This window comes from Adiantum capillus-veneris, chromosome 10 (genome assembly GCF_014529385.1).
Source record: "Adiantum capillus-veneris isolate H3 chromosome 10, ASM1452938v2, whole genome shotgun sequence".
Taxonomy (NCBI): domain Eukaryota; kingdom Viridiplantae; phylum Streptophyta; class Polypodiopsida; order Polypodiales; family Pteridaceae; genus Adiantum; species Adiantum capillus-veneris.
Window position 1 is genome coordinate 86,300,283 of NC_140940.1, and position 20,952 is coordinate 86,321,234.

A 20,952-nucleotide genomic window follows, 5' to 3' on the forward strand; every position below is an offset into this window, starting at 1 on the left:
CAAGGGCACTATAGTGTTTTGGAACCTTAGTTTCTAACAATTTACATTTACAAACAAAAAACACATCAATTACGCAACAAATTATGAGCATTTCATGATATTTTCGAAAAACATCTTCAAATTTTAATAAACATTTTAACTTAGAACTTACGCTTACTCTCTCGAAGGAGCTTGTATATTGACATGCAAAAAAATCCCCTTCTAATTTTTCCTCACAATTAACCAACGATAGAAGCAAGGCGTAAAATTCTTGTTTTAACTTCACAAAAAAAATTGCCAAAACTTGGTAAGAAAAAATAACACCGAAGTTTTATTAGGACACTTGAATGTCCAATTACAAAACTAGTGCAAAGGACTGATATATTAGATCAATGTCATATGAGCCAAATATTCAACAGACAAGGCTTAGGTAAGAAATACTTAGAAATGTAAGTTAAAAACTGGATGGGGAGAGCCAATTGGTAGCATTTCTTCAAAGGCTAATTCCCTATCTTGGATGGAAATTGTATAAAGTAAACACCTCTAAAGTTCATGCAAGGATACAAGCGAGAATGCTAATATTTCTCTGAAATGGTTTTATTAAATCTGTGTATACATAACAAGTTCCAAGCTTTAGATACTTTATTTACAAAAATGATGCACAATATATGCACAATGCATGTTTAACAGCGAGTAGAAAAGGTCGACACGTGACAATATGAGATAAAAGCAACAATCCCGACCCAAAAAAAAGGTTAGAAATTATGTTAAAGTTGAACATAAGCATTGTATAAAATTATAATACATAATCAATCCATAAACTGCATTTTTGTTACATTCTGAAGTGCTCAAAATCTTCAATAACAACTGTAACCTCTAGCCAAAAACTCGAAGAGCACACGACACTTCAATCACTAAGCGCCAAGAAAGACATTTTTGTTGTTCTTTAACAACAATACTTAAAATATACCTGTAAAACAACTTGTTTGATTGCCTGAAATGAGAAACTATGCTAGCTGGCTGTGTTTTGTCCGAAGGCATTGAGAAGAGAAGACGTTTTGATATGGCAAACATGGTGATAGCAACAAAATTACTTTGTGTTTATCTTTTTCAAATTCGGAGATGAATATAACATTGCCAACTGCTCATACCCAACCAAGCCAAACAGATGCGATCCACCAAGAAAAACACTCCTTTCCACTTAAACAGGTGCTTTGAAGACACATAGGCTACCTGGTCACTTGACTTTATCAAAGCTCCACTTACATTTGATGTGTTGCTCGAATTATACCAAAACCTCTGTGAATGAAGATAGCTGGACATGCCACTCTTCAGTGTAACGATAGCTAGTGGAGTACATCACAAGCACTCACAGAGCTATTCAATATTCATGGCTAGTTTCTGCTTTTTGTAAAACTGCAGAATCAAGACTTCCTGAACAAGCATCAATGGATTTTACCACTTTGTCCATATCCTGCTATCAAAGCCAGCTGACTGACTCGACACTCTTGGGTGTCCAATGAGCCACATGAATGCTATACTTCTCAAAATTTTCTCCCCTCCACATAAATGCTATACAGATCCACATCACTTATCTATCCTCATCTGCATACTATCGACTTGGATCGCTTGTCAAGCAAACACACGGGCTACAAAACTTGGCAGCATTACCATTGGTCCGCAGGTGAAATAGGAAACCAGGATCCAATGTTGAAACCACTGATAGATGATGAACATGAGTAGAGCACCCACCACTCCCCAAGAACACCGATCACAAGCATCTTCTGAGATAAGGAAGAGACTCGAGCAATGCATGCAAATCCATAGTCCTGAACTTCGACGTGGGTCATCATTGTCGCATTACTCAACTGGACAGATTTGACACACATGGAACACTTAGAGATCACGCACACCTTATCAGGGTGAGAGATAACCTTGCTCAAGAATAAAACCTTACCTGCACCTTCAGACGGCTGAGTCCTTGCGCCCTCGCTGCTGCCTGTAACCTCTTCTGGATAGACAAACATAAATTCAGGAGATCAACTCAAAGATCACTAAAGTTGAAGACTAATTTCAGTACAACCACCACCGACCTGCTCGACCCACATGTAGATTGAAGATGGTGTGGGTTTCGTGCTCCAAAGAAGGAACAACAAATTGATACTCAGAGATAGGGGGTACCGCCATCCCATAGAAATTGTCATCACCAACATAAGCGGCACCCACAATCGCCTCAACCAAAACAATGCAGGAGAGAATTCCTCATCCGACTCGACAAGATTATCTTTACTTGGACCCCCATCTGTGACTGCAACATCTGTAACTACAAGATTACATCATCAATTCATGAAGGCCCAGACCTTGCACAGAGATTTCTTGTACCTTCTTGAGCCTGTAATATTGATCCATGACCAAAACTTGAACTTGCAAAGGCTACTGCTGCTGCAATTCCTCCAACTGTAGAAAGTCTTCTCACTGCAATCCAGCAAGAGATTAATATCCGCAATTAAACAGTTTTGATTTACCACAAACTGATAGCAGTTCTTGATTTAATATCTTCTTGAGCCAGGATACAAAAGCTTTTCAGAATGTGAGCTTCTTGTACGGGTTACCAGTGTCTCAAGAGATGCTACTCTAGAGTGGCACTGAAGGAGCTAGGCGAGGAACTGTGCTGATAAAGACCCTACAGATTGTTGGATAAGCCTGACTTCTTGGGGCCCTGTCCTGTGACATGTCACTAAAGCACTCAAGATTGGAGCTACACGGTCTTTCTGAAGGTCGGTCAAGGTTTCTCGAAAAATCTGTTTTGTATAACAACACCTTTTTAAGGGCTTCTAGCTAATGATAATCAGTCTATTTTGGTGCAGCGCTCCTCTCTCTCTCTCTCTCTCTCTCTCTCTCTCTCTCTCTCTCTCTCTCTCCACACACACACACAAGCCCAGCCCCCCCCCCCACACACACACACACACACCTTTTTTTTTTGTAAATCTTGTTTGATAGAATTTACAAGTGGGAAACATCAAAGCGAGGAAAACCCACAGAAAGAAAGAGATACAAAAAGCGGAGCACAATGAGGCTCCAAAGGCTAGAAACAGTCAAAGTAAATCCTGTTGGTATCAAGAGTAATGTCTCCAGCGTCATAAGCGAAATGCAGCGCTTGACCAAGAGATAATTTGAAATAGGGAAAGGGGTCAACATAAGTGCCTTGGAACATTAAGGAGTTCCTATGGTGCTAGATGGCCCACAAAGTCCAAAATCTGACACAGGTAAAGAACACCACAAACTGAGAGTGCGGTAACTAGAGCACCCCAAAAAGCCAAAAGCGTCTGTGAAAAGTGCCGGAAGGATAACGCAGCCGAAGAGCAGTCAACAACTCCACAGTAAGTGTGGCACGGTCTCCTCAACTTCAAGGCATCTTAGGCAGCGGGAAGGTGCAATATGTTGTGCATGTAACACACTGCCAAAAGGTAGAGCTCCCACCAAGTAGTGCCACAAGAAAACACGTTCCTTCAAAGGTAGATGACTGCCAAATGCGAGACAATGTGTCTTGCCACCACAAGGATGACTCGGAAAGCGACCACAGCTGATTACCATGATGCACAATCCATACATCAGATTGAAGGATGGCATAGACATTGCCAGCTGAAATGCAGTCCAATCTGGTAGTAGCCAGATTCCAATCGGACAAGCGGGAGTCCACATCCAAAGGAGAAATGGGTGAGTGATCAGCAAGCATCCTTTGAATTTCCCGCCAGAGAGGAGAATAGTGAGGACCCAACCGAAAGCGGGACACCACATCAGTGAACAAAAGAACATAACCCAAGTCATCAACTACCTGATGCACCTGACAAATTCCTTTTTGTGAAAGAAACTACTCTTGGCGAGGAGACCATTGAACCAAAGTCGAAGCGAAGGCCCTGCTCCAATGCAGACTCTCCAAATGAAGGGAGTTACCCACAGAGGATTGTCCACCATGCCATGCCAAATGCGAAGTGACAACCTTCCAATCAACAATGAGAGAAGAAGTGAAGGGACATCCAGGAATGTGTCCTTCAAGCTTCCCAAAAACAACATCCCAATAAGTCGTTTTCCAATGACCAAATGATGGGGTGACAATGTGTGTACACAAATGTGTGACCATGAGAGCCCAGGGTTGCTGCTACTCCACCAAAACTGGCAACAGCATAGCTTTTCGAGCCAAAACATGACGTCGCAAGTCCAAAATATTTAACCCTCCAAGCCGCTTAGGAGAACACAGCTTGTCCATAGATAAAAGCCGAAGACCCTTCGTGCTAGACGAGGTCCACCAAAAATGCTCCTAAATACTGGACATGAGGGACTACAAGCGCAACCGAGACCAAGATAGCAAAGGCAAGTAAAACTGCACATAAGCCACAAGGATGCATTGGACAATCCTGAGACGCACATGTAGTGGACAGGTGGACAGTTTCCAATAATTTAACTTGGAATGCAGGGTTGGAGCACCCAATCCAGTTTCTGCATAGCCGATACATTCCAACCGAGTGGATAACCCAAATGGCAAACCACAACGTGCGGAGGAACAATCTCCCCAGGCCACAATATCTTATGCCAGTCACACTCTTTCAGAGGCAATAGCTTGGATTTACAAAAGTTAACTTTGAAACCTGCTGCCAATCCAAACAAGTGAAGAGTATGAATTATTTGTTGTACATCATCATAGTGATTGTGAGGCATAAACAAAGAGTCATCTGCAGAGCTCTTTTCAGTACATCCTGCACACAGGAGAGATGCCGGACAGCATGAGTGAGGGCCTAATCTACCTCATTCCCAAGGAGGATGGCTCCTTGGATGAGATTCGGCAGTGGCGACCCATCACCATCCTCAACTCAGCCCACAAAATTCCAGCCAAGGCTCTGAGTTTGAGGATTCAGTCACTTCTTGAGAGCATTATACATGGAACCCAGACAGGTTTTGTCAAGGAGCATAGTATCCTTGACAACATCTTCACTTTTTGGGAAGCGTCTTCTCTCGCACGCCTTCGAGGTGAGGATCTGGTGATACTTCTTCTCGATTTTGAGGTCTATGACAGAGTTAATTGGGACTTCTTGGAAGGCACTCTACGCAGGATAGGTTTCTCATATGCTTGGATCAGAGGGGTGGCAGCTCTCTACAGACGTGCACACAGTCAGGTGCTTTTGGCAGGGGGTAGAGGAGACCGTTTCATGCTCTCACGCTCAATCAGACAGGGTTGTCCTCTAGTCCCCTTCCTCTTTCTGTTTTATGTCGAGGCAATGAGCAGATTCTTCGTTTCACGGCAGGTTGCTCTGCGTGGCTTAGCGCTCCCTATTTGGGGCGAGGAGCTACTAGATGCTGAGTTTGCAGACGACTTAGCTTTGTACTTGGAGGGCCAGGAGGCCAACCTGCACAGGTGTGAGCAGGCTCTAGCGACGTTTTGTTGTGCATCAGGCGCACTGATCAACTGGAGGAAGACAGTGGCTTTCTGGGTTGTCAGAGCTCTTACGCCTGATTGGTTGCTTGGTGAGGGTTTTAGATGGATTCCCCCAAGGACTGCAGTTCGCTACTTGGGCTGCCAGGTTGGCTTGGACTTGTCTCTTGAGCAGCAGATTGCTCCCCTCCTCCTGTCCATCAGGAGAAAGTTGTTGCATTGGAGTCCGGCACGACTTTCCTTGGCAGGCACAGTTGTAGTGGCCAACCAGGTGTTGTTGGCTACTATGTGGTACACCATCTTACTGGATCTTTTCGAGCTCCTACATCAGCCAGATAGAGAGGCTGATCACGAACTTTCTTTGGACACGGCGCGACACTCAGATAGCCAGGGCCAAAGTAGCTTGGCAGGTCATCACTCTACCTTGTTCTCAGGGGGGGGGGGGGGGGGGTTGGGGATCATAGACCCAACACAGCAAAGCAGAGCCCTTCTTGGGAAGTTTGTTGTCAGGACTCAGAGGACTGCTTCTAGGGGAGGAGCCTAGAATGAGTTTTTGCTCGAGCGGCTTAGAGCTCAAGTGCCTCAGGCAGAAGGCCCCTGGAGACCTTCCATCAGATGGATCTTCACAGAGATGCGCTATAACCGGCTTGTACAACGTAGAGGGCGATACTATTTCAATTACTTGTTAACTTTACACAGAGCACTGAGAAGGAAAGAGAATACAAATGCGTCCAGCGACTAGAATGTCATTGCGCACACGAGACCGACACCCTGTAGGCCCCAAAGACTGGCGCCCTGTCACAAGACGCGCACCACGTGACAATAGAAAAGAACAGACTGAACAGACTTTTAACACTTCAATAACAACTGAACTGAAAGAGAGAGATGACACGCAACACGGAGTGGCGGAATTCCACTCTAGAGAGTATTGGCCCCAAACCTTGGCGCCCCTTTCAGTATTTCTTTATATTGCATCAACACAGTACAAGCCGGTACTCTAGACTCTGCACCTTCTCTAGGAAGCATGCCAGAGAATGAGCCCTAACCTCATATTTAAAGGCCCTAGGCCCCAAAAGCAGTTTCTAGTGAAAAGCCTTCAAACTCAAAAGCATCTGGTCCAAAAGCAAAGCCAAAAAGCTGCCAGTGTAAATCACGGAAATTCGTATAACTGCCACGTCATCAGCCAGCGCAAAACGTGGAAATCCGTACAGCTTGCCACATCATCATGCCAGTGCAATTTTTGAAAATCTGCCACGTCATCAGTTTGCGCAATTTCTTGTGTGTGTGTGTGTGTGTGTGTGTGTGTGTGTGTGTGGGTCCTGCTTTATTTTCCTTTTATGTCACTTGGGGCCCCATCGGACGGGGTCCCCATAAGTTGGTAGGACTTCTTCTTTTGTTACTTGTTCTTCTTAGGGTTTAGGCCCCTCGGTCGGCATCTGCAAGTTGACTCCATTCTTCAAGGCTTTGACACGTCAGCAGTTTGTTACATCTCCCCTTCTTGAAAGAGAGTAATCGTCCGCGAATACAGCATATCTGCAAAACAACTAAAGTTAGCTCAAAAATTTCCGAGGGACAATCAGTTTGCTCTTTTTGTTAAGGGAAGCTTCTCCTTTCGGCTCTTTCGATCAAGGAATTAGCTTCTCCTTTCGGCTCTTTTGATCAAGGAGTTAGCTTCTCCTTTCGTCCAGATCGGAACTCTTGATATTCCGGCGCAGTAAAATTAGCCATCACACCCAGACCGTACTGATCTTCCACGGTGTCTTGATACACTAAAATTACATACGCAGGCAATCTCATCCAATTAGGAATATTTAGTAATGGCACATCACAATGCAACAAAGATGCTTACATATGCATGTTACAAGACACAACAAATAGTGCCGCTGAGCACTCCCCGGAGACAAACGGTCTGCGGTATGAAGCTACTCAACGACTATCTCATCACTCCCCCCGCAAATAACCTATAAAGGTCCGGGCCATGAGCTTAGAGGATTGTACAACCAAACGCTCCCCAGACCGCAGTCTATGTCGCTTGGAGGTTCAAGCATACAACCAAACGCTCCTCAGGCGTCGTTCGGAGGTTTTCTAGCATACAACAGAACACTCCCCAGGCATCGTCGGCCTACATCGTTCCGAGGTTCAAACAATACCAAAACAGTATTTCTCACTTCTCCACCCGGGAGTGAAATCACCAATTATTGAAACCAGTATTACAACCAGAGTCAAACAATTTAAATCGGCACCAAGACAGGTTTAAAACAGATAGCATCCATTTCAAACAAATTTCAAACAACACTCTCTCAAACAATGTTCAAAAGTATCTAACTAGAAAACAAGATGAGGTCATTCAGGGTTTTGTTCGGACAACCGAACTTTGAGGACAACGGGCTTGCCCTTCTACATCACGGTGATGGTTCGGTTCCGAACCTGGAGAGTTGCATCATTCTTGTCGTGCCAGGGCATGCCCAGAACGTCGCAATTGCCCAACTTCATAATGTGGAAATCTGCTTTTCCATGATAATCTTGTATAGTCACTGGAAGTGCACCAATGAGCGGTACCACTTTCTAAGTTTGCCTCGTGGCTAGCTCAGCTTCAATTTCTCCACCCTCTGCATCATAATCAAAGTGCATCTGCTTTAAGAATTCTGGATAGATGAAGTTCTCCATAGCTCCGGGGTCAAAGAAAATAAGGGCTTTCAAGCCGTTGACTTTTCCATAAGCTTTGCATAATTCATTAAAACTCTCGAGGTGTATACCATAAATATCAGGTACTAGTCCAATAGCAGGTCTAGTCTTCTTGGCCGGAGGTGGCTCCTGGGATCTGTCTGTTGTGGGAGCAGAAGGTTGCACTGAGGACGTCGAGGCTCGCTCACGACATGTATTGAACGTATGCCCTGTTTGGAAACATTCGAAGCATCGGCCTTCTTGTAACAAGGCATCTCGTTGACATTGTGTCAGACGAGGCCGTTGAGGTTGGTTTTCACGGGATTCCCAAGAATTTGTTCGTTGTTGTTGGGAGTTCTGGTTAGTGACCGGAGGTTCTTTTGTGGTAAACTCCAACTTTCCTTTCATGAGCTTGTAGCTGACCGTGGCATGGTCCATAAGCTCTTGCATGGTAGAGACTTGCTTGGAGAGACAATATTCCTGCAATGGTGATGGTAGTCCAATGGTGTAGCGCTCGCAATGGTCCTCCAAGGGAATGAACTTAAAGAAGGAAGCCGGAAGGCACACGTCAAGAAACCTTTGGTTGTAGTCGTCCATGGTTTCGGTAGCAAACATTTTCAAGTTGCCCCACGCCAAAATCCGAACTTCAAACATCGAAGTCATGTAACTACGTGCAAAAACTGTCTTGGAAGCTCCCTTGGTGTTCCCTTGCAGTTTAGGTGCAAAACCCTAAACCTGCAGAAAAACACAGCAGGCTGTAATTCCCTGTTTCGGATCGTTTTTAGCAGACGAACACGCCTACGCATGTCCCGAGGGCTCCCGCACGCAATGGGACAGTTCCCGTGTGAATTGGACGAGTTTTCATGCGAGAAAACTCTCCAAACTCGCAATCTTTCGCGATGGAACTGTGCGTACCTGTAGGGGATTAGCAATTAGCTAATCCGGTTCCTATTCAGAAGGCTCTTGCGTTGGCAAACACGCATAAACCCCCAAAACTGTACATATTCATCTGAGTAGCCCAACTAGTGGGGATTACCATATGTGCCAAAGGGGGGAGAGAGATGCACGAGAGCACGTCATCGCGCTACATGAGACAGAGGAGAAGGCAAGCTTTCCATTAAAGCTGTAGACCTACACCCACTACTCACACACACATTGTAGGTCACTTAATGGCAAAAATCAGCCCTCAACCTCATTTGGGCTCCTCCTCTTGCTGAGGTGTCTTGCAGGCTGCTCTCCTCCTGCCAAGTGTCTAGTTTGCCCCTTTGAGTTAAATCCCTAGTTCCCACTCGCTTATAAAGTTGTGAGTGACTTTCCAAGTGGCCCACACTTCATTTGGCACACACAGGCTTCCATACTCATCAATTCAGTGCTAACTGGCCCGACCAGTCCCAGACTGACTGACCTAGACTCCCGATGCGAGAAACCTGTTCGGCCGCACCAGTTTCACACTGGCCATGCAATGTCCACTTGCACCTTTTCAAGGGTTCCGGAGGAAACAAGTAAAAGTAAAAATAAATAAAAATATCTAGTACTTATTTACGGAAGGCAACAGGAAAAATACACCTCCTGGTGACACATCCCACCCTTGAAATACTGCAAGCTACCTCGCTTGCATGCCAATAATACATGCGAATATCTCCTGATATCACATATATTCTATGATGGGAATCCAAGATATACATGCTTCCGGAGATGTAGCGTTGGACGATTAAACAATCCCACCAACTTGGCTACTACACATATATCAAGCATAGAAGTCTTCTAGTGTACTCTCAAGCACAAACTTCTCTAGCTACATTCTGTATGGAAAGAGTAGATACAATTGCTTAACTACTCTCTTGAGCATCATGAACCATGCTCTTGCCTTGTTCCAAAAAGGCTACATCAAATCATTGTGGGTTCCATCTGAAAGGCTTCAAGATACAATTGCAATAGCTGAGGTGAATCAACCAATTCAGACTCTTCCATCCATTTGGCATCCAAAGATGGATAGTTCTTGAACTTCACCAAGTAGCGTCTTGCAACCTTTCCTCTAACCTTCCTTTCCTGATGTGCCAATATCTGTTCAGGAACAAGGATCTCATCCAATTCTTCCACTTCGGGTTGTTCCTCATCAAGTATATTCTCTAGTACATTACCAACAAAAGGTCTTAGAAGGTTGACATGAAAAGCAATATGTATTTTCCAGCCTTCTGGTAGCTTCAACCTATAAGCTACATCGCTGATCTTTTCTGAAAGCTGAAAAGGACCATAATATCGCATACTGAGCTTAGGAAACAAATGTTCCTTGCCTTTTCTTTTCCTTAACATGGCCTTTTCAAAGCGCAAAAGGACCCAATCACCAAGTGAAAATACAAGTTCCCGACAGTGACGATGAGCAACTTTCTTTTGCTTAGCCTGAGTCTTCTCAAGAGCAATTTTATCTTCCTGTATGTTTCATCCATATCTTGTACATTCTTGTCTGCCTCAAATATCTTGTCCTTAGTCTACAAAATGGGCGGGACTTTCTTTCCTCCTTCCACTATCTCAAATGGTGCCTTATCTGTTGACATATGCACAATGCACATTGTTATTGTAAGCATATTCAACCAATGGGAGATGGTGTTCCCAAGTTGCCTTGTGCTCTGACACATAACATTTGAGTAGATCCACGACAGTAGAATTTTCCTCTTCTGACTGTCTATCAGTTTGCGGATGAAACGAAGATGAGAACTTTAGCGTAGTGCCCATGTTCTCAAACAATGCCTTCTAGAAAAGACTTGTCATACGTGGATCCCTGTCACTGACAATTGACTCCCTGTCACTGACAATTGACTGAGGCATCCCGTGATATTTAAAGATAATGCTCATGAATACCTTTACCATGTGTTCTGGCTTTATCTTCTTCCTAACAGGAATGAAATGGGCCTGCTTACTGAACCTACAAATGATAGTCCAAATTCATCATTGCCTTTGATTGTTCTTGGAAGATCAAAGACAAAGTCCATCGCTATGCTTTCCCGTGGCCTATCAGGGATCGGCAATGGCTGCAACAATCCCGGTTGCTTTTGCCTGTCAAATTTGACTTTTTGGCAAACTAAGCATGATCTTACAAATGTGTCAACATCTTGACGCAAAGCTGGCCAATAGAAGAATGCCTCAACCCCTTTCACTGTCACATCAATTCCACGATGCCCAGCATAAGGTGGAGCATGACTTTCCATCTATAAGGTGCAGCGGAATGAATGTTGAACTTTGCTCAAGATGAGTGCTCCGAACTGTGCTCAAGGTTCCTTTTACTTACGGAAGGGAGAGCCTTCCTTTCCTTTAGTGAGGGAGCGAATGGACATTGTGAATGGAAGTGCATGAGACTGAGAGATAGAGAAGAGAATACGACACCAGATACGTTGTAAAACCCTCCTCCAAGGGCTCCACTCTCGATGGAGAGAGTGGTCTACTATTGATTGCACAATCTGGTACAATGGCTGATGCAAATATAATGGGGCTATGTCGATGTCGACGGTATGGACGATGAGGCCGAGTCTATGGCTGAAAACTGAGTGCTTGGGAAGCTTCTTGTCGGTTGTCTTTTCTTGCTTGTGACGAAGGAAATTTGGAATGGCGGCCTCTACACCAAAACAAACTCCATTGCGCCACAAGGGAAATGAGACGAGGGCACCACCTAGTCTTGGAAGCGTGGACTAGGACCGCTATACAAAGATAGAGAGAGAGAGAGAGAGAGAGAGAGAGAGAGAGAGATCACTATGAATGAAGCATTAACCGTGGTGTGTGTACAAGGAATGGATGACTTCAAACACTCCCAACATAAATAGCATATAGATTACCAAACAATCACTCAAGGATTAGCCAAGATCACATCAAGCACTCTCGCACGCATATAAAACATTTCTCTTAATTAGCATAAGTAAGAGGAGGAGAGGTTACTAGCATGAAACAATTTGCACTCTAGGATGTGCAAGAATAGAGTGAATGAATGAGCTTATGGGCTCATGGTGAGTGATACAAAGGCTCAATGGGCTGAGGGAGGCTTGAAATTACAAAGGGGAAGGCCTCTTTATATAGGAAAGAGAGTGATTAGGAGTGAGGTTAAGATCCAAGTGTAATTTGTACAAATAAAGCTTGATTAAGGACACTCAACCAATGAAGAAGCTCCTTCCAAGTGATTTGTTGACCAATTAGCTCCATCATTACTTGTGTTGTCTTCACTCCTTCCTCCATAGCTTGAGTCCAAGAGCTTCCTTATTTTAAAATGTAAAGAATCTTCATAAAATCAATACATATCTAGTAATAATAGAAAGGGGTTGAATGAGAACTTATGAATTACAACAAGATTAAGTATGACTTGAGAGGTGATTAAAAGAGGAACTTTGATGGGTTTTTGAGCTTGAGAGAGAGGAGGAAGGAGAGGAGGGTGAGAAGACTAATGGCTGATTTTCAAGAAGGTCTCAATGTGGAAAAGAAAGGGTGTGTGTGTGTAAAGGTAGGGGGGTGGTCTCCACCACACTTGAAAAACTGGCGTCCACCATTTTGGCCATATCTCCTAGACCGTAGATGCAAAAATTATAAAAAAAATATGGCCAGAATCTTCAGCTCGTCAGTTAAAACTTTGATGAAGACAACTTTTCTTGGATCGGAGTGGAAGTATTTTTAAAAAATTCAACAAAATCATGTGCCTGGTTTCTTCCTTTACCAAGTCTTCCACATGGGTCCCATTTGTTTGAATCATCATATGGCTCCAAAGCCATGATGATATGAGCCACTCATGACCCTTGAATCATGGGTGCATGGCTCCACAACCACATCATATCTTTCCTTTTCACATTTACATATTTTCCCTTCCCTTTACCACTAGGTTCTCCCTCTACCTTTCACCTCCGGTGAACTAGTCAAGAAAAAATCATTTTTTTAAAATTTTTCCAAGAGGTTGTTCTCACTCTTTCTTTTATTGTAAACCTCTAGAAGCAAGGAAAACCAACAAAATATGATAAACAAAAATTTGTGATAAGCTCGGATCATAGCCCCCCCAAACCTGGCTAGGGGTATTTATGCCTCTAGCCTACTTTCTTTGATCTTGAGCTGACCTTATCCTGATGTGATAAGGCTTTAGACGCTGATCCGAGCCTATCACACATTTTTGGTTATCATATTTTGTTGGTTTTCCTTGCTTCTAGAGGTTTACAATAAAAGAAAGAGTGAGAACAACCTCTTGGAAAAACTTTAAAAAAAATGATTTTTTCTTGACTAGTTCACCGGAGGTGAAAGGTAGAGGGAGAACCTAGTGGTAAAGGGAAGGGAAAATATGTAAATGTGAAAAGAAAAGATATGATGTGGTTGTGGAGCCATGCACCCATGATTCAAGGGTCATGAGTGGCTCATATCATCATGGTTTTGGAGCCATATGATGATTCAAACAAATGGGACCCAAGTGGAAGACTTGGTAAAGGAAGAAACCAGGCACATGATTTTGCTGAATTTTTAAAAAATACTTCCACTCCGATCCAAGAAAAGTTGTCTTCATCAAAGTTGTAACTGACGAGCTGGAGATTCTGGCCATATTTTTTTTATAATTTTTGCATCTACGGTCTAGGAGATATGGCCAAAATGGTGGACGCCAGTTTTTTCAACTGTGGTGGAGACCACCCCCCTACCTTTACACACACACACCCTTCCTTTTCCACATTGAGACCTTCTTTAAAATCAGCTATTAGTCTTCTCACCCTCCTCTCCTTCCTCCTCTCTCTCAAGCTCAAAAACCCATCAAAGTTCCTCTTCTAATCACCTCTCAAGTCATGCTTAAGCTTGTTGTAATTCATAAGTTCTCACTCAACCCCTTTCTATTAGTACTAGATATGTATTGATTTTATGTAGATTCTTTACATTTTAAAATAAGGAAGCTCTTGGACTCAAGCTATGGAGGAAGGAGGGAAGACAACACAAGTGATGATGGAGCTAATTGGTCAACAAATCACTTGGAAGGAGCTTCTTCATTGGTTGAATGTCCCTAATCAAGCTTCATTTGTACAAATTACACTGGTATCTTAACCTCACTCCTAATCACTCTCTTTTCTATATAAAGAGGCCTTCCCCTTTGTAATTTCAAGCCTCCCTCAACCCATTGAGCCTTTGTATCACTCACCATGAGCCCATAAGCTCATTCATTCACTCTATTCTTGCACATCCTAGAGTGCAAATTGTTTCATGCTAGTAACCTCTCCTCCTCTTACTTATGTTAATTAAGAGAAATGTTTTATATGCGTGTGAGAGTGCTTGATGTGATCTTGGCTAATCCTTGAGTGACTGTTTGGTAATCTATATGCTATTTGTGTTGGGAGTGTTTGAAGTCATCCATTCCTTGTACACACACCACGGTTAATGCTTCATTCATAGAGTGCAAATTGTTTCATACTAGTAACCTCTCCTCCTCTTACTTATGTTAATTAAGAGAAATGTTTTATATGCGTGTGAGAGTGCTTGATGTGATCTTGGCTAATCCTTGAGTGACTGTTTGGTAATCTATATGCTATTTGTGTTGGGAGTGTTTGAAGTCATCCATTCCTTGTACACACACCACAGTTAATGCTTCATTCATAGTGATCTCTCTCTCTCTCTCTCTCTCTCTCTCTCTCTCTCTCTCTCTTTGTGTAGCGGTCCTAGTCCACGCTTCCAAGACTAGGTGGTGCCCTCATCTCATTTTCCTTGTGGCGCAATGGAGTTTGTTTTGGTGTAGAGGCCGCCATTCCAAATTTCCTTCGTCATAAATTGGTGCCCCCACTGAGGAGTTCTCAAGCAGCGCTCTATCAATCCTATGAAGGAAGATCCATCAAATTCTCCGAGACTTCCACTATGGTCTCCCCAAGAAGCTCGAGAAAAGAAGCGTCTTTATCTACAAACGGCACGTATGCGGGTAAAGAGAGTTAACTACACACACCCTTCTTTGCTTCAAGGAAAATCTTGTAGTCATCAAGTCCCTAGGTCAAAAAACTGTGTTGAGTGCTTTGTGGCTAGTGTGAAGACACTTCCTTTGAAGCCTCGACTTCAGGTGGTGAAAGCACTCTCAAACTCGGGTATTAACAAGTTTTTGGAGGGGGAGCTACACATCAATGGGGTGCGGTATTGGCAAGAGGCTACATATGGTGATGCACTCCAACTACTACTAGCAAGAAGGCTCAAGGTGGTTGAGAGGGTAGCCATCGAACCCTATGAACTCTACAAAGCTGAAGATGGTCACACCAAAGCTAGGCTAATCACTGGTGAGCAAATTCTTCGCATCTCTCAAATGGTGGGATCCAAGAGAGCTCAACTTCAATGAAGTGCTTCATGGAAGGTTGTAATTAATGCACCAATGAATAATCCCATTTTCCACAACTTTCAATCAGTTCAGAATATTAGGGTGAATGTGCGCATTGATAGAAAGATTTTTTTCCAACAAAGATTGGTCTTCTATGTTGGAGCTGAGAGGTTGAGAGAGATATTGTTGTCCCCTGACCCTATAATATTTCCTATTTTGGAGTATAATGTATCTTTTGATGTTCACATCTTCATCTTGCTTTAAGCATACTCCATGAATCATAGGGATTTATATGGACCTTTCCAACCTCTTGCTAGACAAACTGTGCATATAATAGCTAGCACAAAGCTTAGGTTCCAAAACATCATAAGGGACTTACTAGGCCCTCGTCGTCTAGCTGAGATTAATGCATCTATCAATCCATTTATTCTACCCTTAATAAAATATGATTTGAGCCTAGACGTTTTCATCTTTGTGCTGTATTGAGAGGAAGGCAACCCACTTTTATGATGGCTTTCCCAAATTTTTTCGGGCGTAGTCGGGAAAATGCTGGGGATTTTTTGGATAACTTGGAGATGGCTTTCCTTGTCTCCGGGAGGGATGACGAAGCAGTGAAATTGAGAGCTTTTCCTTTGGTGCTCAAGGAAGAAGCTAGGGTATGGTTCCAGGCTCTAGATCCAACCCAAAGAATTGATTGGGAGGGATTGAAGGTGGCTTTCCTACGAAGATTTCAACGAGCCAATTCGGCAGAAGAACTATGGCAACGACTTCTGTCCCTTCATCAAGTTGACCCTCATGGTTATGCAACCTATGAGGAAGGTTTTCTGAAACTTTGGGGGCAATGGTCAGACTCACTAAACCCTGGTGAGCGAGCTCCCAATTGCCTCCAAAAGGATCGATTTATCTCAGGTTTGTACCCCTTGCTAAGGGAGAAGGTAAAGGGCAAATTTCCAAATTCTTTTGAAGATGCCTTAAGAATTGCTAGGGAAAAGAATAGAAAGATTCTCTATCAAGCCCAAGCTGGCCAGCTAGCTTTGGGAGGCAATATCACAACTATGGAAGCTTCTCACATACCTCCAAATGTGCCTAATGCACCAGACCTCAATAGAGGTCAACAAGAAGATATGCTCCAACAAATAAACAATCTCACAAACCAGCTAGAGGGGTTGAGAGTAAATCTTGTGCAGGGTGTAAGAAGGCCTATTGAGGGAAATGGTGGGAATCGGCCACCAATGCGACGTCAAGCAAGGGAAATGTTGTGTTACAATTGTGGGGAAATTGGCCACGGCATGTATAATTGCCCTCATCCCAGAAGATATGACTATCCTGTCAGAGGTCCTCGACAACAAGTAAGTCCACCCCGTGCTAGAGCTCAAGCACAAGAGCAACGCAACCTCAAATTTTGCAGCCACCTCGTGCTCAAGCTCAAGCCCCTACTACTCAACCAAATGTGAGCATCATAAGGATGGAGGAGGTCCTCAAGGGCAGAAGCAACCAGGAAGAAATAGCTAAAGGGAAAATGAAGATAGATGAAGTGGCTACAATGCCTATCAAACGTGTGCGTGTCCAAGATGAAGTAGGTAAAGAAACAAGCAAGGATGCAAGCAATGAAGCAAGTACATCTCGGGCAACTAAAGATGAAGCCAAGAAGAGAAAGACCCGTACTAGGTCTCAAATTGACATCTCTGATTTCCCTATGGGATCTCGGACACAACCTTTTGACTTGACAGCTGATGTGAGTTCTCAAGGACCAAAGATTACTTGGCCACAACTACTTCATATCTCCCCAAAGCTTCGACGACAATGGTCAAAAATGGTGAGCACGAGGGCAAAGCGAAGTAAGCTAGTAAGTGTAATCAAAGCATATGGTCTCAAGGATATAGTGCCTTTGGTGGAGGCTCAAATCAAGGGACAACGGATTCCAAAACTTACATTGACAGTGGAGCAGAGGTTTGTGTCATGACAGAAAAACTAATGCATCAATTGGGTTTAGAGGTAATGGAATCATCAAACTTTAGGGCAAAAATGGCCAATAATGTCTCTGTCACTTGTGTCATGGGTATAGGAGCTAGGCAAGATTGGGCAACAGGAGACTTGGAGTTGAGGCCTCGCATGGGTGGCCACAGTCGGAAGGTGGTTTAAAACCTAAAGAATGGGCGACAAGAGAACCTTGAACTAGAGACGTCAGCTGATGAGTGGAGCTCAAGTGGATGCTCCTCATCCATGGACGAGGAAGAGAGTTCAAGTGAAGAGAGTGATAGCACTCTCGAAGTCATGGGCGTCACCATAAAGGAAACTACCTCATCAGAAGACAACCCAAGGATCCAAGCGGAGAATGTGTGGGATGCCAGCCTAGAGGAGATGTTATCCAAGGATATAAAGGAAGAAGAAAAGGAGGGTTATGTAAATGTTCTCAAGAAGCATGCATCATTGTTTATTTCTGATTACACTCACATTACAGGTGTCACTGCAGTGAAGCATCATATCCATCTAAAAGAAGGGAGCAAGCCAGTAGTACAAAAACTAAGAAGATTAGGAGTTGTGCAACAAAATGCACTGTTGTCTGAGGTGAAGAGACTCTTAGAAGCAGGATTCATATACCCAGTAGAAGATTCAGAATGGGTCTCCCCAGTAGTGGTGAGGCCAAAGAAGAATGGTAAATGGCGAGTGTGCGTGGATTACAAGCCACTAAATGCTGCAACAAAGAGGGACCACTTCCCTCTCCCATTTCAAGATGAGATTCTAAATGAAGTAGCAGGCCATGAGAGATACACAGTGTGTGATGGCTACTCTGGCTACTTTCAAATACGCATTGCAGAGGAGGACCAGAAAAAGACTACTTTCATCACACCATGGGGATGTTTTGCATTTCGAGTCATGCCTTTTGGTCTCACCAACGCTCCAGCCACCTTTCAGCGATTCATGAACATGGTCTTCCAACCTTACTTTGGTAAGTCCATCAGGGTTTTCATAGATGACTTTTGTATTTACAGCTCCAAAAGTATGCATCTCGGCAAGATTGATGAAAGATTTACTCGTTTAGCTAAGCTGGGTGGACAACTAAACAAGGACAAATGTCACATTGGGGAAAGCAAGGTTACACTATTAGGGCATGTAGTGTCCATTGATGGAATCGAGGTAGATCCTGAAAAGATAGAAACATTGCTACATCTACCTTCCCCAACTTCCATCAAACAATTAATCTCCTTCTTGCAAAAGCTAAGATATTTGAGTAGATTCATACACTTGCTCTCCCAAGTGATATTTCCTCTACAACAGCTGACTCGTCAAGAGACGCTTATTTGGAGTGAAGAAAGTGAAGGGCATTTTAGAGAGATTAAAAAAATGTTAGGGTCACTCCCTGTAATCCTCCAACCTTGTTGGGAAGAAACATTCTTTGTAAACCCTAGTGTGGGAGAAGAAGCCATTGGTGCTGCCCTCCTACAAAAAGATCCAAAAACCTCCTTTATGAGGCCTGTGTACTTTGCTAGCCGCCTCATGGAAAACACAGAGAAGGCCTACACCCTAATGGAACAGCTAGTGTTAGCTCTCATGTTTGCGGTAACCAAATTTCGGCCATACTTGCTGCCGAAGAGGTTTGTAATTATCACTGTGGAGGATATGTTTCCCTATGCACTACAACATATGGAAATCTCTGACAAAATAGCAAAGTGGGTGGTGCGACTTCAAGAGTTTGATTATACAATACAGGTTGAAAGAACAACTCGAGCATGCTTAGCCGACATTTTAACAAACAAGTGCTATGAAAAAGTTTGCCATTTGAAGAGAAAGGAACTTCCACCACCTCCATCTCTAGAGGCTTTGGTCAATGCTTATAGCCTCTACTTTGATGGAGCATACAAGAGAACCAAGGATAAGGCAGCTGCAGGCATCGTGGTCTTATCCCCATTGGGAGAGAGGATCCATGGTGAAGGGATCACTCTAGAAGATGTCCACTCCAACAATGAAGCAGAATATCATGCTCTAATTCATGGCCTTTGTTGGTGCCTCGATAATTCAATTAAGAGATTAAACGCTTTTGGTGACTCCATGCTTTTGGTAAGGCAAATGCAAGGTACATGGGCTTGCAAAAATGCCCGTCTCTCTACTAAAATGAGAGAAGCAAAAGCTCTTATGAGGAGATTTAGGGAGGCACAAGTACATCATGTACCAAGAGACCAGAACAAGGATGCAGACCACCTAGCATCATCAAAGTTAAATGAGTCAATAGTGGGAGCAGTGGCCATCAAACTTCCACTTCAGCAAGGCAAGGAGGACTTGGAAGATATTATGCACATTCTGGAGCAAGGAGAGGCTCCTAAACACTTGAATGCAGGGGAAAGGCGATGGTTAGCTAGGAAGGCTACCAGGTATCGCATAGTAAATGATGACTTGTATTGTCTTGGTAAGGATAGTGTGCTTAGGAGAGTTCCTTTGAAGAGTGAAATTGAAGAGATTTTAAAAGCTTGTCACGATGATATGTGCGGAGGACACTTTGCACACGACGTCACTAGTAGAAAGGTTCTACAAGCTGGGTTTACTTGGCCAAGTCTTCATCGTGATGTCAAATATTGGTGTCAAACATGTGATGAATGTCAGAAAGCAGGACCACGACGGCTCATAGCTGAACCTCAGAATCCAATAAAGGTATATGGGCCCTTTGAGAAGTGGGGAATTGATGCCATAGGGCCTCTACCACGCACTCAGTCAGGTAAAGAGTACATCATCATGGGAGTAGACTACATGACTAGATGGGCTGAGGCTATGCCGACCAATAGAATTACTGCTAAGGATGTGAGTCAGTTCATCTTTGACCACATTTGTTGCCGGTTTGGCACCCCTCTTGAAATACTATCTGATAGAGGACCAGGGTTTAGAGCAGACTTGGTAGGAGAACTCATGAAGAAGCTAAATATTCAGCATCAACACTCTACTCCTTACTACCCTCAGTGCAATGGTTTGGTGGAAAAGGTAAATGGAATCATTTGCAAAATTCTCACCAAACAGGTGCATGCCAGGCGCCAAGATTGGGACAAACACCTGAATGGAGCTCTATGGGCCTATAGAACCTCCTTCAAAACCACATTAGGGTACACACCCTTTCATTTGGTTTATGGAAAGGAGGCGCTTTTGCCCATTGAAGTGAAGTTAACAAGTCTTCGAATATTGGGTAGCCAGGTAGGCTCTCAAAAGGAGAAAGTACATCAAAGGATCATGGATCTAGAGAGGCTGCAATTGGATCGTGAAGAAGCCATCAACCACTATTCTCAAGAAGCAGAGAAGCGCAGAGAAAAGTTCAACAAAAAGCTAGCATCCAAAGACATCAAAAAGGGATCTCTGGTGCTTCGATATGACAATCGCTTCGACACTCGTAAGGATGGAAAGTTTCTTTTCCGATGGGAAGGCCCGTTCTTGGTCACCAAAAAGTTCAAAAATGGCTCTTACAGACTTCAAGACATTGATGGTAAAGTGCATAAGACCAGGACAAATGCATGGCGTCTAAAGCCTTATCACATCAGGATAAGGTCAGCTCAAGATCAAAGAAAGTAGGCTAGAGGCATAAATACCCCTAGCCAGGTTTGGGGGGGCT

At 43.6% G+C, this 20,952-nt stretch overlaps 1 protein-coding gene across 3 annotated transcripts in view; it reads right to left on the minus strand.

Moving 5' to 3' along the window:
- Window positions 1–1,148: 1,148 nt before the first annotated feature.
- LOC147449187 (uncharacterized) overlaps window positions 1,149–20,952 on the minus strand; it is a 123,501-nt gene continuing 103,697 nt past the window's right edge. The window contains exons 3-6 of one of the 3 annotated variants that reach the window (XM_086522565.1): window positions 2,362–2,454; window positions 2,073–2,287; window positions 1,937–1,990; window positions 1,149–1,847 (exon numbers count right to left, since the gene is read on the minus strand). In XM_086522565.1, coding sequence (XP_086378691.1) covers window positions 1,647–1,847; window positions 1,937–1,990; window positions 2,073–2,287; window positions 2,362–2,454 — 563 coding nt within the window. In that variant the 3' untranslated portion in view covers window positions 1,149–1,646. Of the gene's footprint in view, window positions 1,848–1,936; window positions 1,991–2,072; window positions 2,303–2,361; window positions 2,455–20,952 lie in introns of all 3 variants that reach the window. The other 2 variants (XM_086522563.1, XM_086522564.1) reach the window with 2 other exon arrangements.